The sequence below is a fragment of the Drosophila montana genome, unplaced genomic scaffold (genome assembly GCF_035044405.1).
Source record: "Drosophila montana isolate Dmon_TW-CO22-7 unplaced genomic scaffold, ASM3504440v1 contig_2127_1, whole genome shotgun sequence".
Classification (NCBI taxonomy): domain Eukaryota; kingdom Metazoa; phylum Arthropoda; class Insecta; order Diptera; family Drosophilidae; genus Drosophila; species Drosophila montana.
The window spans coordinates 1,716,160-1,732,921 of record NW_026997035.1 but is presented as its reverse complement, the minus strand read 5'-3'; the positions used below and the strand labels follow the sequence as shown (position 1 = coordinate 1,732,921).

General features: G+C 37.0%; 1 protein-coding gene across 1 annotated transcript in view; it reads left to right on the top strand.

Annotated features, from left to right (window-relative positions):
• ths (thisbe) overlaps positions 1-16,762 on the top strand; it is an 88,655-nt gene that overhangs the window by 45,666 nt on the left and 26,227 nt on the right. The window contains exon 3 of the mRNA XM_064680631.1: positions 9,640-9,763. Within this exon, the coding sequence (XP_064536701.1) occupies positions 9,640-9,763 (124 nt within the window). The remainder of the gene's footprint in view (positions 1-9,639; positions 9,764-16,762) is intronic.

The window sequence follows — 16,762 nt, the reverse complement described above, 5'->3', positions numbered from 1 at the left end:
AAATTTTTATAACATTTACAGTTAGGCATAATATAGCAAATATCAATGTCAATTATGTTGTTAAATTGTAGACACTGGCTCACCTTTTTCTCTTGGCAGACTTTTTGCTTGAGCTGCATGCTAGCCTTGGTTTAGTTAACACATTTAACACACACATTTTTATAAATCACACATTAAGCACACACATTCTTAAAAAGAAAATACACAATAAATTTAATTACACACTTTGCAAAGATCACTGGAATAGCAGCAGCAGAAGAAAGAAACTTGAACTTGGCTGCGCCTGCTGCTCCACAGAGTTGCTTGCGAGCCTTGGAAGGAGGTGTGCTTGCATAAGCCGCAGCTCACGGCAGCTTTCCAGGCTCGCCTATCGAAATGCAGGGAAAGCAGTGCTGCAATTAACGATAGCAGCGCAGCGTTGCCAATTGTTTTGCTGAAGCGCATTGCCAACTACCGTGCAGCGCAGTTGAATATTGTATTTATAAAAATCAAATGCAATCGAAACATAAATAAACTAAGCTATTTTTGAAATGCATGTTCAGAAATGCAGACTTTTTGAAGCCCTTGTAACAGCACTTATCTGCGCGGGCCACTAGTCAGGGAGCTCTTGGGCTCAGTTTTCCTGGAATAGCAGAAACCGGCGACCCTTCAGTTAAGTCCGCTTATATGACTGCTTACACTCGAAAATGTTTGCGCAGTCATTGTATTCTGGGGTATGCGAGCGAATGCCGCAGAAGTCGCACACTGGCTTATTAGCACTCATAAATGAAAATTGCACAGAAAATAAATGAAACTAAAACTAAACATTATTTGCTTCTAGCTCTTAACTATAACTTGACACAGTCTGAGCTGCATTCGATAAGAATTTCGAATTTGTAGTGCAGAAAAAAAGGGCTAAGACTAGACAAATACGCATTTCAAGTAGTTGAACTTTAGACCAAAGCAATTTTTAGACAATAACAGCGATAAGATTTATTTCAAATATTTCTGTGTCTCTTTCCTAGTCACGAGCTCTATTATTGAAAACTCCCCCGGCACAGTCTGAAGCACCTATTTTCGCGATTTGAGGGCGTGTTTGAACTGGCCACATGATTAATTTTGTTTTGGAAGCTTGTAGAATTGCGTGCTTGAAGGGATCCATTCTTATTATTATTTCTTCGGTATTTAGTCAATAGAAAAAACACTTGAGTGTCAGTTGGCAACGTAGAAATGCAAAAATTTCAATTGCTCAACATATTTTGAGTTATATTGCAACAATCTAATCGCTTCACCTGTCGTAACGTAAATTCTTGTGACGTCACGGCGATAAGGGAACAAGCGCGCAGGCAGCGCCAGGCCGTGACTTTCGCAATTTGGGCCAAGTAATTGAGCCAAATTACTCACCTGGCAACAGTTTTAATGAGTTGCAAATAAATAGTTAGCGATATTATCTACCGAAACCGAACGCCTATGGGTAGACTATAATCGCGGGCAACTGTGAGTCAGCTCTGTGAATTGACCAAAGAAATGCCCCCCATTGGACATTGATATAGCGAGGCGCACGAAACCATTACAGAAATTGGGAAATTAATTATATTTTCTATCTAGATGTTGTATTACTCATGCGTATCGCTTAGGCGCCAGCTCGCTTAATACTTAGTATGACTTGCAACAATGCGATAAAAATGCGGGGTGGACTCTAATTGTGAACAATTACTAATGAGCGCTTGATTGAGCGATTAATTTGCTTATCGATAGTTGTAGTTCTTCAGATAATTCGATTACGTATACAAGCAACAATATTTAATAGGCCAGCATATACTAAATAAGTACAGTTACATCTCTCTTCGGTCACGGTCCACTATGGGAAAACAGTTCCTGACCAGATTCGGTGTTTATTGTCCGATCATTATGAAACTTTTAAAACTTATATAAGACAGACAAATTTTTTACAATTTTGCGAGCAATGTGGAGATGTATCGAAAAGGGAAAAATTATCCTTAATCTGTGTATACTATACTAAAACCTACTTTTTTCTAGCTCTCAGAATTATCGAGTTATTTAGCCATTTATTCCTTTCTTATTTCCAGTAGCTCGGCCTAATCCCATGTATTTTTAGTTTAGTGCAACTCAATTGAAAAGCAAAGCCTGTGTCGCATTTAATACGCTTACAAGAGACGCCTCGCTTAATTGCAGCAGCCGCAATGGGTAATCCAATACAGAGTGTGTGCCAAGCGGGCCTGGGCGATGCGGTGCGGTGCGGGGCGTGGCAGGGAATCAACGAACCACTAAACCAAGTAGCTGTCGTCACAGTGGCGTTTGTCAGTGTCGCCAGGCGTCAAGCATCAGACGCGCTGACAATAGCCCATTATCGAGGATTACAAGGACAGCGGATGAAGGAGGCGATGCCGTTGGAGAGGTGGCGGGCATGAAGGAGGCAGCGGCTGGCAGCACAAATCGCCATTGTGCGCTGAACAATGAAAATGGACTCATGTCCATGTCGATGAATTTGCAAATCGATTGACAGTCGCCAGTTGCCAGGACCCAGCGAGCCATTGAGGCATCGAGCTGCCCCGCTTGGGCTTCCTGTCTTCCGGCTGAACCACTGTCAATCAGTGTTCAATCAAATGCTTGCAGTTCATTTCTTTTTGGCAACTTCCGAGTGTTGCCACCCACATCAGCGAGAACACAAGACAACACATTAACCAGGCAAACGGAAGTCCTTGCATGCGGGTCCTTCTGCTTATTAGTGCGTCCCTTTTGTTGTGACCCTAATCGCTTTAAACTGTGCCACACACACACACACAGAGCGACACTTTTAGGGGTTGATCCCGTTTTTATTGCGTGGGCGTTAACCAGTTTTATGGACACCCGGAACTATTGCAATTTTCATTATTGAGTCCATTAATGAGCTGCGCGTGTCCAGCACGTAAATCCGACAGTTTATTGTGTTCTTCCATTTCGTATGTTCCACAATACTCTGTTAATGGGTTTTATTTTAGGTTGAACAAAACTAAAACTATTTAAGGATAAGAAATCGAAATTTAAGCTGTATTCCATAGCCTTAAGTTCTTACCTATTTACCGATATGTCGGTCCTTAACTTTTCCCATGTATAATATATATATATTGACCCTTAACATATCCCACTTTCATCGACAAATATTAGATATTTTCCATTTATTAAGTTAACGCTGCGTTAAACATTTGGGAGTTAAAAGTATTTTAGGCATTTGTGCGCAGCATTAAAAAAAAATTATGTTTCTAATTGTAGATTACATTTTTAAGATTCAGAGCCTTCCAAAAAAAGTTTGTTTCCTCTTATTAGATCTTGGAAAATGCAGAAAATAAGTTTTAAGCTTAGGATAAATTTTTCGATTATCAATTATATTCTAAGCTCACAACTATCTGGCTTAAATATAGAAAATTTATTTAAAAAAAGGAAAGTTTAAAGATATTTATCTTTTATATGAACTGTAGTTCTCGTATATGGCAGTACTGATGGAAGATAAGTTTCTGTTTTATTAAATTTATTTCAAATTAATACAAGTTCATGCCAGAGATTTTCTTGAATTTTTACACTGCACATAAGCTAAAGGTTTCCCAGTATTATCACACTGAATCATGACGAATATCACAGAATCTTAATAATTTTAAAATTTGAGCAGCTATAATTAAAGCTTAAGGCAGCTGCTTAAACAGCGTTTATTTTTCCTATGTTAAATCACATAAAGTACACCCGACCTACCCGAAAATCCTGAAAGCATTCAAATTATATATGGCACTGCGTTACGTAATAACTTACAAATATAATAGAAATATGTGCCCAAATATTTCGATTCAGGGAAACCCGAAATTCCGTTTAGCAATTCTGATTTAATTTCACTTTTATCTGCTCCCATTGCATTAACATTTTATCTAACAGACGACCGAAAATTCAATCGAACCTCAACAACAGCAGCAACAACAGATGTGGAAACTGCTTTTAACAGTTCATACAACAGGCTCGATGTGTTGGCTCTGTTAACCGCAGCACATTTTGCGGGCCGTGCGGCTGTTAACAGCATTTCTCGCATGCGACAATAAAATGTTACGAGCAGCAACAAAAAGCAGGCGACAGGCGAAATTGGTATTAGACGCACTCAAACATTCAAAAACGTTGGGCTATACACTGACAATGGGCTATTTTAGTTATGTGATGAAACTTGTTATGTTTTAAATGAGCTTATTGACTATCAAAGGGAGTTAACGTTAAACTATAATTACATATTTTTATATTTTTATGAAAATCTGCTCATATTTGAGTCAAGCTGAGAATTATGTAAATATTATAGACTGAGCTTACGTACATATGTACATATATCTTATGACTGTATTATAAATTTATCTTAGCAAAGCTCGATTTTAAATGTAATTTTATATCTACGAAATTTTAGGATTTTTGTAGAGTTTAGGTTAGGTATAATTTGTTTAACTGTAGGCTATAACTTATTTGAACCAGCTTATAAACAAAGTTTAGAAAACAATGGGGGAATGCCAATAAAAACTGGAACAAGAAATATGTATAAAAAAAAACTAACAAAACAAACCAAATTTATAACTAAATCTATATAAGAAAAATAATATCACGCATCAAAAAAACAAGAAACAAAAACAATAAAAAAGAAGCAAATAAAATACAAAGCAAAGAGTTTACATAAAAAATCCGCAGATTTTGCTCAAGATCGAGCGACTATAGCACAGAGCTGGCATTGGCTGAGCCGCCCGGTTCGACATGCAACATGTCTGTATGCAGCTCGTTTACGCCGCTGCTGCCACCTCTGCCGCTGCCGCTGCCGCTGTTGCTGTTGCTGTCGCAGCCACTGTCACTGCCGCCAGCTATGTTGGCCGTATCCGTATCCAACAACAACAACAACAACAACAATAACAACAGCAACAAGAAAATGTCGCACGTTTCGTTTCGGTTAGTCTCGATAATTCAATCGCCCTGCAAAGACGTTGAACGTCGCTGCCAACTCAACTGCGGACAAAACAGCGTCTCTCCCTCTCTCTCTTTCGCTCGCTCTGTCTCTCTCACTCTGTTGTGTCGCCGTGTGTGTGTGCAGTTCACATTAACCGTTACGCGTGCAACACTTGCAAAATAAGGTGGCAACGCCGCAAAATATAAATAATAAAAAATAATAACAAAAAAAAAAACAAAAACTCATCGCTAATACGTGACAGTTGCCGCAAATTGTTGTTGTTTTTGCCAAAGCGGAAACGGAAGTGTCCGCTAATATTAGTGCAAGTGTGAATGAGTGTTAGTGTGTGTGTTGTTATTGTTATTTAACACAACAAACGACCGAACGCGTTAAATCTAAAATTCCTGGCGAAAAATTCTCGCCAAAAGTTGTGACAAAAATTATTGCAAAAAATTGTAAAAAAAAAAAAAAAACGTGCCAGCAATGCGCAAAAGTGAGCTAAACCCAATAATCGTTTAACAATTGGACTTCCCAATAAATGACGCCCACTTTGCCACGCCCACAGTTTGCAGTATAAGCTCAATGTCAGCGAAAACAAGCCACATTGCCAGACTGTTCAAATTTGACGTGCAGTTGACGGGACGAATTATTAGTTTGCTGCTCAGCTGGCAGTAAATGGGTTAAAATTATGTACATTAATCGCCGAATGAATGTCGAATCAGTTGAAAAGACTGCTCTTTTTTATTGTAAGTAAAGCGGTTATATATGTGGCATAATCCTGACTTGGAAATGCCACAAATAATAATAATTATAATAATAATAATAATAATAATAATAATAATAATAATAATAATAATAATAATAATAATAATAATAATAACAATAATAATAATAATAATAATAATAATAATAATAATAATAATAATAATAATAATAATAATAATAATAATAATAATAATAATAATAACAATAATAATAATAATTATAATAATTATAATAATAAAAATAATAAAAATGTTGATTGAAAATCTCAAAATTTAACTCTGTTTCATTAGCATCAAATGCTTGAATTGAACTGTGGAATTTTTATTTTTTAATGTTGATATTCGTGTAGATAAAATATTATTTACATATTAAAACATGAAAAATTATTTAAATATTTTTTTATTGTTGATATTTCATGTAGATTTTAAATAAAATAAAATTATTAATTTAATAAAATATTCTTAGGCCTAACATACATTTGATATTCATTTCTTCATTAAATAATTTATAAATTATTATTGATTTTTTTTAATGTTGCACACAAATGCCTTAAATATTTTAGATATTAAATCAAAATCATGAAATATTCCTTAAATTCCTTTCAAAATTTATAATGTTTTAAATTGTAAAATGTTATTTAAAACTTTTATGGAATATAAGATATAAAAAATATTAAGTATTCATTTCAAGTAATAAAATATTATACAAAATATTTTTTAATGTTGCACACAAATGATTTAAATATATTGGACATTAAATTCAAACGCTGAAAAATTGTATCCATTTTTTTCAAGTTGCATACAATTGCCTAATATATTTTAAATATTAATTCGAAGTCGTGAAATAATTTTTAAATAACTTTGAAAAACTTTAGAGCTTCTTTATAAATCAATATTCCTAACCCTTTTTTTAATAGTTTTTTTTGCCTATCCAGTATAAAGGCAATGTTTATTTTAAGATTTTCAAAACTTCACACATCTGAAAGATTATTTCTTGTCAAACGAGCTTAACAATATATAAATATTCTTTGATGATTAACTAAGCTTAACAATAATAATATTAAAATATTCATGGCCTATAAAAAGAGCTTAGAAGTATTGAAATACTTTATGCATTTCTTTGACCTTTGCTTCGAAAATTTCAGGAATTTTGCATGAAAATACACATTAGCCACAGTTTGTAATGCCAAGAAAAACAAGTCTGATAGGTGGGACAGTGATCGACTAGCCTATACCCCTTACCAACAAGGGCAAAAACAAGTCGAATAAGTGGGACAGTGATTGACTAGCTTATACCTCTTAGTAACATGCGGGGCTGTAAACAAAATTAGGCAAGTGTGAGGTTGAAAGACTAGCAGATGCTCTTTAGCCAGTTGTCTGGTTGTCAGTAGACAGATAACGCTCGACTATATTATACCCTGTTTAGAGCTTTAAGGGTATAAAGCAAAGCAGCACAACTGGAGGATACCCTATAAGCCCAGTTAAAAGTCAAATATGATGGCTTTACACTGCCCAAAAAGAGCCTCTCTTGATTACTTTGAGCGTTTCTCACTGCCTAAAAAGTGACTTTCTTTTTTTTAGTATATATGTATAATAGAAATTTGTACGAATAAAAAGCTCATCACTTGTTCAATAAATGGCTGCAAGCTGTTCGAACTGCACTCCAAAATATTTTGCATGATTGAAGATTTTAATCGGTAAATAGAATACTTTTCTGCGTTTCTCTAAGTTACGTTAATATTAATCGCAATTCCAGTAACAACAAGACCAAATATAAGCACACACGCCCACACACGCATACAGGCCCATTCAAAAGTTCTGTGGCATACCTTATCTTCATTCATAATTTCATCAACCCACAAAAAGAAAACAAAAATTATAACCCAGTCACAAAGTGTTGTGCGGGGCCTTGCGTTGTTTCTTAAAATACCCTAACTGGAGGGTATTATGAAACCCAGTAAAGTAGGTCCATTTGAGCTTGATCAAAATGTTTGTCTTGCTTGTCTGTTATTCCTTTAATCTTGACAGTAAAAAGCTCAGCAGCTGAGAGCCTTGCAATTCTCCTATTCTCTCCTCCAATTCTCCGCAGAAGCACATCAAAGCGGACTACTATATATATAGCTTATATATGGCTTTCTAATCAACAATTGATCGAAAGTAAAGTCTTTCCATAAAGCATATCCAAGCCACATTGATGTAAGGGTATCTAAACTTCGGCGTGTCGTAGTTAGCTGTTCTTTCTAAATTTTTTTTATTTGTTTTTATTTTGTGTACGTCGCACATTCGTTTTATTTATTAGAACTCTGTCGATAATTACAAAATAATGCGTTTTACCAACCACCCCAAAACCCGCTGCCAAATACCCCAACGAACCTTTCCACATTTGTATCTTGAAGCACGTTGAAGTAGCCTTAACTACGCTTGGGAAAAAACTTTGAAGCGAAGTATGAAACGAGGTTATGCGGAGCATAAATTTCCAATGTGCTAGGTGTACCCCCACCAGCAACCTCATGCCGCCCACTAAAAGCATGACAAAGTGTGCGATAAGATTTCGTTGGGTTTCGTTTTCAGTTTCAGTTGTCGTTCTTGTTGTCTTCAAGCTCGTTCCACCAGAAGCGAGAAGCGGGTAGCGGCTAGCGGCTAGCTTAAGAAGTTGAATTATAACTTGGCTAATTTGTGGAAGCTACTTGTGAATGAGGCTGTAAGCTAAGCGGATGCCAATCTCGAGAGGCCACGACTGGAGTCAAGTGCTCTCTGGAGTGGTTAATATGAGCGTGGGTGGGGGGTTGGGGGCGTTTGTGTGCATTGGACTCTTTGGGTGGTCTACAAATTGGAGGGCTTCGGTTGAGGCGCCAAGCACTTAATGCAAAGGGTTTGGGACGAGCGGTGAGGGTTGATAAAGCAGTCAAAGCAAAAGAAAAGGAATGCGATGTTATCGATATGTGAACTAATTTGAGAAGCGCAGAGAGAAGATGCTGCATGTGAAAAGGGTTAACAAAGCGTAATCTGTCGCAGATGAAAGCAAGGCGTAGCAAATAGATCAAAAAGTTTATGTTTTAACTTTTTAATAAGAAATGCTAGCTATTATCTCAACCATGTATCCATGGAGGATATGCAGGAGAACAATGAGATAGGAGATAAACACTTGTTGAGATCAAGAAAAGTTATAAATAAGAGTCTTAAGACTTTATATAGAGAATTGAAAACAAACAAAAAATAGCATAAATATTGATATAAGCCCCTGAGTATAAGATATGACTAGAATATTATAATAAAATATAGCACAAATAAATCGCATAATAGTTTTCAATTACAAATACAAAATAATCGCAGCCAGTCTAACAACATATTTGCGTAACTTATTACATGGTCTGCGGATGAGCCATAAAACATGGTTGGGTCTGACAGTTGGGGGCTTAATATAACACGATTCAGTTGCCATTCTAATTTACAACCTGACCTGGCACAATAATAAAAGAGCCAAGCGCCGCCACAGAGCTTAGAAAAACCAAAAAAAAAAAAATAAATAAAAAACGACCAATAAATTCATTAAATCAAAGGCGCGATTATGAATGAATGTTATAAAATATCAAAAGAGACAACAAATCAAACATGATAAATTACAAACAGGCGACTACCGAGCTACGCCTCGGAGCGGGGGTGGGCGGGTGCGCGGAGGAAGTCGTAAAAAGGCGCAGTGAATATAGTTGGGTGTGCGTGTGTGTGTGCGTGCGTGTGTATGTGTTTGACAAGCTGAAAACACTGGTATGCAATTTAGGTTGTTGTGTATTGTATCTATAAGATACAATATTGATTGGCTGTTATAGATACGCGCGATAAGAGCGCCTGTGATAAAATACACACTCTCTAATAAACTCTCCCTCTCACTCACTCTCTCTGTTTCACTCTCTCTCTCTCTCTCTTTGTCTTTCTCAGGTGGTGATTTCAGGTGCATTATGTACAGTAGAAGATTACGTAATAATGTCACAGTGTGCACACAACAAAGCCATACACCTAGCTGCGGAAGGAACAGTCTCAGTGACAGACATTTCACAGATACGTAAGTACCACAAATACAATTTACAACTTCCCCCCAAAAGGAGCTCGAACTACAAATATCCAAACATAATACGCAGCTCAAGTGCGCCTGTTACATTTTAATATATACCTCTCTTCTCGTCTGCTTCTCATTTTCTTTTGTTTATTGACACGTCTGCAGGAAATGCCATCACATTTCGTATTTGTTGCATCTAATTTAACATTTTTGTTGGCAGCCTTTCACTAACAATAACATACAACATTCAGCAACAATGTTCAATTGTTGTTTCTCTTCTTGTTGTTTCTGTTGCTTTCATTTCCATGACAATGACAATGTGAGAGCTGCATATGAAGTATCTCTTCCCAAACCGAGCCCAAAACTCATTCCTCAACCACTTGACTGGACCAAAAAGCAGACATTACTTTTACAACAAGTCCAACTGTTTATAATATTCATTTTTCTATATAATAATGTTGCAGACGTGTTGGAGCTGTTACTCACCTACATTTAACTCGCATATCTTAAAGGTTTTTTTTTTAAATTGGAGGAACTTAGGAATTCGATTTGTGAAGAGAAGCTTTGTTGTGCAGATATGCGTTATGCATATATTGAATTAAAACAACAGCTGTCATATTAATGTATTTATTTTATTTTTGTCTAATATACTTAAAGTCTTAATAAGGATTTTAGGTGCGCCGATCAAACTTATTATTTAATTTGGGGACTTTATCTAGCATTAAGCTGAGCAATTATTTAACTACAAAATAACATATTACCTTGAAATCTTTATATATAAAACTGTTTGTCCTGACTGACTTACAGACTGATTGATCAAACCGTAATATCTAGGAAGCTAAAATGTTCACTGTAAATACTTTATGTGCTGAGACGGGGTTTTGGGAAATTCCACCCGCAAGTGTGGAAAAATTGCAAAAAGCGTTTGTGTGAAATCTTTTTCGGAAAATTCATTCCTTTTCGGTAAAAATGGGGGTCAAAGATTTGGTGGGTGATGCTACGCGTTCAAACTCATTTCTAAACATCTGCATGAAAATTCATTTGAGACTTGTTTCACACTTTTCGCATCTTCCGCAGTGGAAAATGCGAATGAAAGATTTTTCTGGAAAGCCACGTGCAAGGCCGGTCAATAGTTAATGGTAAAAATATAACCAAAATGTAGATTATATTTTATTCCCTTTTACCTTCTACATGGCCTAATTAATAGCTAAAATAATTTTTTGGGAAATATCTTACCCAACTTTGAGCTGGTCCACAGGCAATTTTTATAAAAAAAATATGTAGTGAAAAGACGAAACAATAAGCTGCTGGACTCGAGATTTTTTGGTTTATAAATAAAAGATGTTATAAACAAATAATAAATTAACAGATTGGCAGCCAAACTACTTCAAGAACATTCCGCTTCTCGAGGCATGAACTTGTTGGGAATTACAAGCTGCAAGCAACGGGAAAAATAGGAAACAGCAAAACAGAACAGAGTAAACGCGTTTGCCCTTTGGCGAACATAAAATCTATAATAGAATTTCATCAACTTTAAGCAGTAATATTTGGTATTACAATTGTTGAATCAGATGAAATGTGCATTATGCACCTGTCAAACGAAATGTAAGCCATGTTTGTCTAAAGCTTGTGGTAGCATATGCAGAATTTGTCCATATCTTTAGCAAGCCAAACAGCCAAGTCGCAAAGCCGACCCAATTGCAAGATTTGTAGACCACATTTGTGCGACTCTTTTGGCGATTTGTCGCATAAATTGGCAAATTTATGACTGGAGACCGTCGAGACTAAAAATAATAATAATAATAATAAAAATACGCAACGAACCGCATCAACTTTCACTGGACTTTGTCGGCGGGCTGAGCCGGGCCGGGCCCGGGGCGGGCCAGGCAGCCCGCACCACAGTCAGGCCGTGGCTAATTAAGTGCCGCTGCCCGCCCGACAGCCTGCAGCTGCCACGAAAAACTCGGCTCGGTTCGGTTCGGTTCGATTGTGAGCGGGAAGGGTCGCAGCACGAGCTAAAAGCAGCAGGACCCTAAATGTTCTAACGTCATGTCTATTGTTTGTCGTTCTTTTTCTTTCTTTTTTCCGGCGTGTTTTTGCACATTTTCAAGCAGCACAACAAATGCCGAACAACAGGTGCAAAATGCGCGTGAAAATTTCCAGCTGGTGTACAAACAAAAAATAAGAGAAGAAAATATAGAGAGAGAGACAGAAAAAGGGGCCGCAACACTTAAAACTAATGTGCGAAAAGTTCCTTTGTCAATTTACACGCCCACTGCGGCGTACCTTGGAGAGCGTTTCATTCATTTGCATGGGCAGAAGCTCAGGTAGTTCCTATCCTGGCTTCTTTGGCCATGTTTTGTGTTTATGAATAAAACAAAACAAAAAAATATGCATGTTTGGGTTTTACGAGCCATGGCAAGTCTAAGCGGCTTGGGTTAAACCCGATGCGCAGCACTTGTGCGCAAATTGTTTGCGGGTTTTTCCGCCCAGCTCAAGCAGCTCAAGGTTGGAAGTGTGCAAAGCACACATATCTATAATAGAGTCTGGCAGGAATTAGTGGAAATAATATTGAGAATTTGAACATAACAGACGGCACCCGCATCTGCTGCCGAACCGCTCCTGTGCTCCTCGGGCGCAATTAAGCGCCTCGTGGCTAATGAATCTTGACATTTCAATCAATTGCACCCCACCAACCGCCCGCCAGGCAGGGGAAAAAGGGAAAATGGAAACAACAGACCGCTGGAAAACCGCGCCGCAAACGTGCGGTGAAAAATCCAACAGCCAGGCAATAAATCACATGATTTAATTTGGTAGACTAAAGCCAAAAGTTGTTGAGGTCGTGGTATGTGCCGCACATTTATGTACCTCTGCCAACGAAAGGGTAGCAAATGTGGGGCCAGCAGCCCCTGGGCTATAAAACATTTTATAGCTCATCATGTGCGATCATAAATTTAAAAGAACGCAATCATTTCTATCTCTCACCCGGCCGACAAATCATCCAAAAGAGTGGCAACATCGAACTGCTGTCCAGGGCGTTGCCCAATCAACACCTCACCCTCGAGAGTTACGAATGCGGCGCTCGTTGTAACAAGTTCTTAGCTGTTAATTTCTTGATCAAATAGACAAGGGTTTTCGGCCAAGAGTCCCCGATGATCATTGTCTTATATGATGCCAACATATTTTCGGCCACAAGCTGATTTCAATGGAGAATTTTTCTATGTGTGTTTGCCTTGTAGTTCATTAAAACTGTTTAGCATTGTTGGGCATCGTTGAAGACTGCCCAGCGCCAGCGTTCAATCAGAGTTAGAAATTATACAAAAATAATAAATAAATAAATAAAAAAAAAGCGCCAAGCACAGCGCCAAAGTGAAGTGTGCTAAGCAAATGTGTGGTAACTTTGATAAGTTTGTTTAAGTAATGATATTTTTGGATCTTCAGATGGGCTTTCGTTTTATACTTAGACTATGAAATAAAAAAAATATATCTAATTACTCGTTTATGATTTTTTAATCTTTCAAACAATTGCAGCAATTTCTACGCTGATTGCTTTTTGAATTACTACTAAGAAAAACTCGACCTCATAAAATCTTAAGATTTGAACTAAAGATTTGAAAAAAAATGTAGGAAAGAAAATAAGTTATTAACAATTTTTGATTGTAGTTTTTTGGTAGTTATATATTATTATTTATTTCTATAGTGACAGCTATAGTTAAATAAATGTATTATTCATTTTAAACAGTTTTTAGTTCAATATTCAAAATTTCAGACAGAAGAAGATATTAAAAGGCAAAAAGTTTAAACCAAATTTTCTAAATAATTCGAAAAGTAAAAATTACCGCATGACTACTGATTTTTTATATATTCATTTATACAAATTTAATTATTTATTTTACTTATTTAATTTATTTATTTTATTTTATCTTTTTTATCTATTAATTTTATTTTATTTATATTATGCTGGTTTTGAGTACCTTTCCCTTTTTAAATCTTCATTTTGCTGGCGGACCTCGAACCAGCCAATTTTTTTTTAAATTTATTTTATATGTTTTAATTTATTTTATTTTATATAAAAAATATTTCAATAATTTATAGGCATATTTTATACTTTATTTGACGTTAAAAATAAATTTAGAAAAGTTAAACACAATTTAACTTTAAATTTTAATTTCTTGTCTAAAATCTCGTTGGCCAAAGTCTTGAGTCCATTTTGTATTTATTATATCCAACATTTTGCTTACGACTTTTTTTGGTATATCAATATTATATAGTATATTTATTATATCTTGTTATATTATATTATATTCATTTATATAAAAGCAGTTTGACAATTGTTTAGAACAGATTTAAACTACCTTGTTTATAAACAACAAATTTAAAGCAATTTAACAAAATAAACTAAAACATAACGACCTTTACAGTACCCCCAAAGAACTACACACAGCTCGAAATTTTACTCAATGATAGATAGGTGATAATAATGTGGGAAATATTTAGCACCATCATTACAAACATCATTAAAATTTAAATAGATGTGTTTAACATGGAAATACCCGAAAGACGACATGTATGAAAGTTATTTTTTTGGGACACATGCAAACGAACGACTGGGAAAGGAAATCATGCCGTGAAAATTCCAAGAAATAGCACATGCCGGGTAACAGGGTAACAGGTAGGGCTAGGGGTAGGGGCAGGAGTAGGGTTAGGACCAAAGGCAGTGGCAGGGCTTGTCATTGAATCTGCTCAAGCAGCGCTGCGCCGATTCATCAATTAACGCCCCGCGCGGTGGCAAAGAGCGAGCTCTTCGACTCGGTCTTGGACTTGGAGTTGGAGTGATGCAGTGCGGTGTGGTGCGGTGCGGTGTGGCGGAGTGTCGAGAGGCGGTCACTTCATTAAACGCTGCGTCCAAGTTGTGGACAAATAAATGCATTTCCGTTGCGCACAAACAAATTTCCAAGAGAAGCCGACGACAGCAGAAAACAACAACAACAACGACAACAACAACGAAAAGAATCTCAACTGCATTTTTTACCTACCGCGCAGCGCGCGCGTTCGCTCTGCCGCGTCTAGGCCAAGAAAAAACAACGAGGCGCAGAACGGTTAAAAAAGAAAAACATGGTCAACAACAAAGCTGAACAAGTGTACCGCTTGCCGATCGTCAGTCGTCAGTCGAAAAACCCAGAGCCAGGTTCGACAGTTTTTGGTCAATTGCTTCACTCGATCTTTCTGCCCGCTCGGCTCGCAGAGCTGAAACCTTGGCTAACCCGGGTCTCGGGCCCGGACACCGCCATTGATTTCCACTTAACGCTTCAAAACTCAAGTGGCCATTTCAAGTTTACAGTTTAAGTAAGCAGCAGGGGCAAGGCAGGTGGGGTGGGGGGCTGGCCCGTTCCCTTTGGCCACTTCTTCTTCTTCTTCTTGACTTTTCTTTCGTTTCTCTGTTTCAATATTATTGTTTCCCACAGTGCCCAGAAAATATTTAAGCGCCAATTTCATATAGTTTTTCTCCATTCTCAAAGAAAACTCATTCCCATTGCCGTGTCCAAGTCCAGCCGGCTCACTACCGTTCCACGCTCAAGTGCCGCCCTCTCTCGCTCTCTCTTTCTCTCTCCCTCTGCCTGCCGCTCGCTCTTACTGCTTGAATTTAAATAACAATGGGGCTTGTTTTTGAACTTCGGCTTGGCTTCAAAGCGCTGCCCTCTTGTTTGCTTTCAATGGGCTTCGATCTTCACTTTTCCTATTCGTTTTCCTATTGGTAATGAGCGTTCGCGTTTTCAATCTGGCAGGAGCTGCATTGTCAGCAATTACGCACTTCACTCCAAAAGCAACTGACAAAGGAGCTGAATTCTCAGCTAGTCAATGCATTGAAATTAAAAGTTCTTAGAATTCTTCTTCTGCGTTTTTTGGTTTCTTTTTTTTGGGCGTGAGAAATAATTTTGTTGTATTAATCTCAGACAAAATAAAATAGTATTTGCCTAACTAATTTACACATACTTTTTCTAAGAGCTTGTATCATAATTTTTCATATTAAATTCCTATTAATATCCTGTATGGCCTGTGTGACTTGGGTCTCTGAGCGTCGAACAAGCAAGCGAGAAGTCGCCGTTTCAGCTTCAATTTAGATTGATTGGCTTTTTATTTGTGAATTAATTATAAGCAATAAAATTCTCATTTTCTCTCAAGTCAATCAAATGAAAATATAGATTCATTTAGAATTAACTATCAATATACTCCTCAAGCACATAGATCAGCTTCTATTCAAAATTTGCATCAATCATTATCAGTCAGAAACTCTTTCAACTACGAACTTTTCAAAAATAATGGTATAGCAACTAAAAAACTCTTCAGATCCTTTCATGTACCCATCTTTAAAGATATTAAGTAAATCGTCAAAAATATATTCCACATATGATATCAACCTTAAGATACTTTATATTATCAACGATCTCCGATGGCATTTTTAATATCAAATATAAAATATATTTGACATGCGATTCCAAAAAAACGATGCCTATCCCAATGAAACTAGTGGCAGCTGCTGCTTTATGATCGATCAATAAAAATTCGACAACCACATGATAATCTGTTAGATGATCTGAAGCTTAGTCATACTAGCCACACTCCAAGCCATTAAATAGCGCATTTTACGAGTCGCAGACCAGACCAGAACCAGACCAGAAAGATAACTCGTGTATGATATGAAAGAAATGCCGCTTTCATGGCTGACAGATAAAACAAAACGCCGCCGATCGACGCTGATCAACGGCGCAATAAATTCATCAAACAAATATCGCTCCCAGAGAGAGAGAGAGAGAGAGAGAGAGCAAAAGAGAGAGAGAGAGAGAGAGAGAGAGAGAGAGAGAGGGAGAAGGTTTTAAGCTGTTCGGCTTAGCCGACTTTGCGTTATAATCGACATGAATATTAAAACCACAAAACTATAATCAGTGCGATATGATCGTCGGCCGTGCCCCGGAAAACATATCAATCTCATGTGGAACAGAGCAG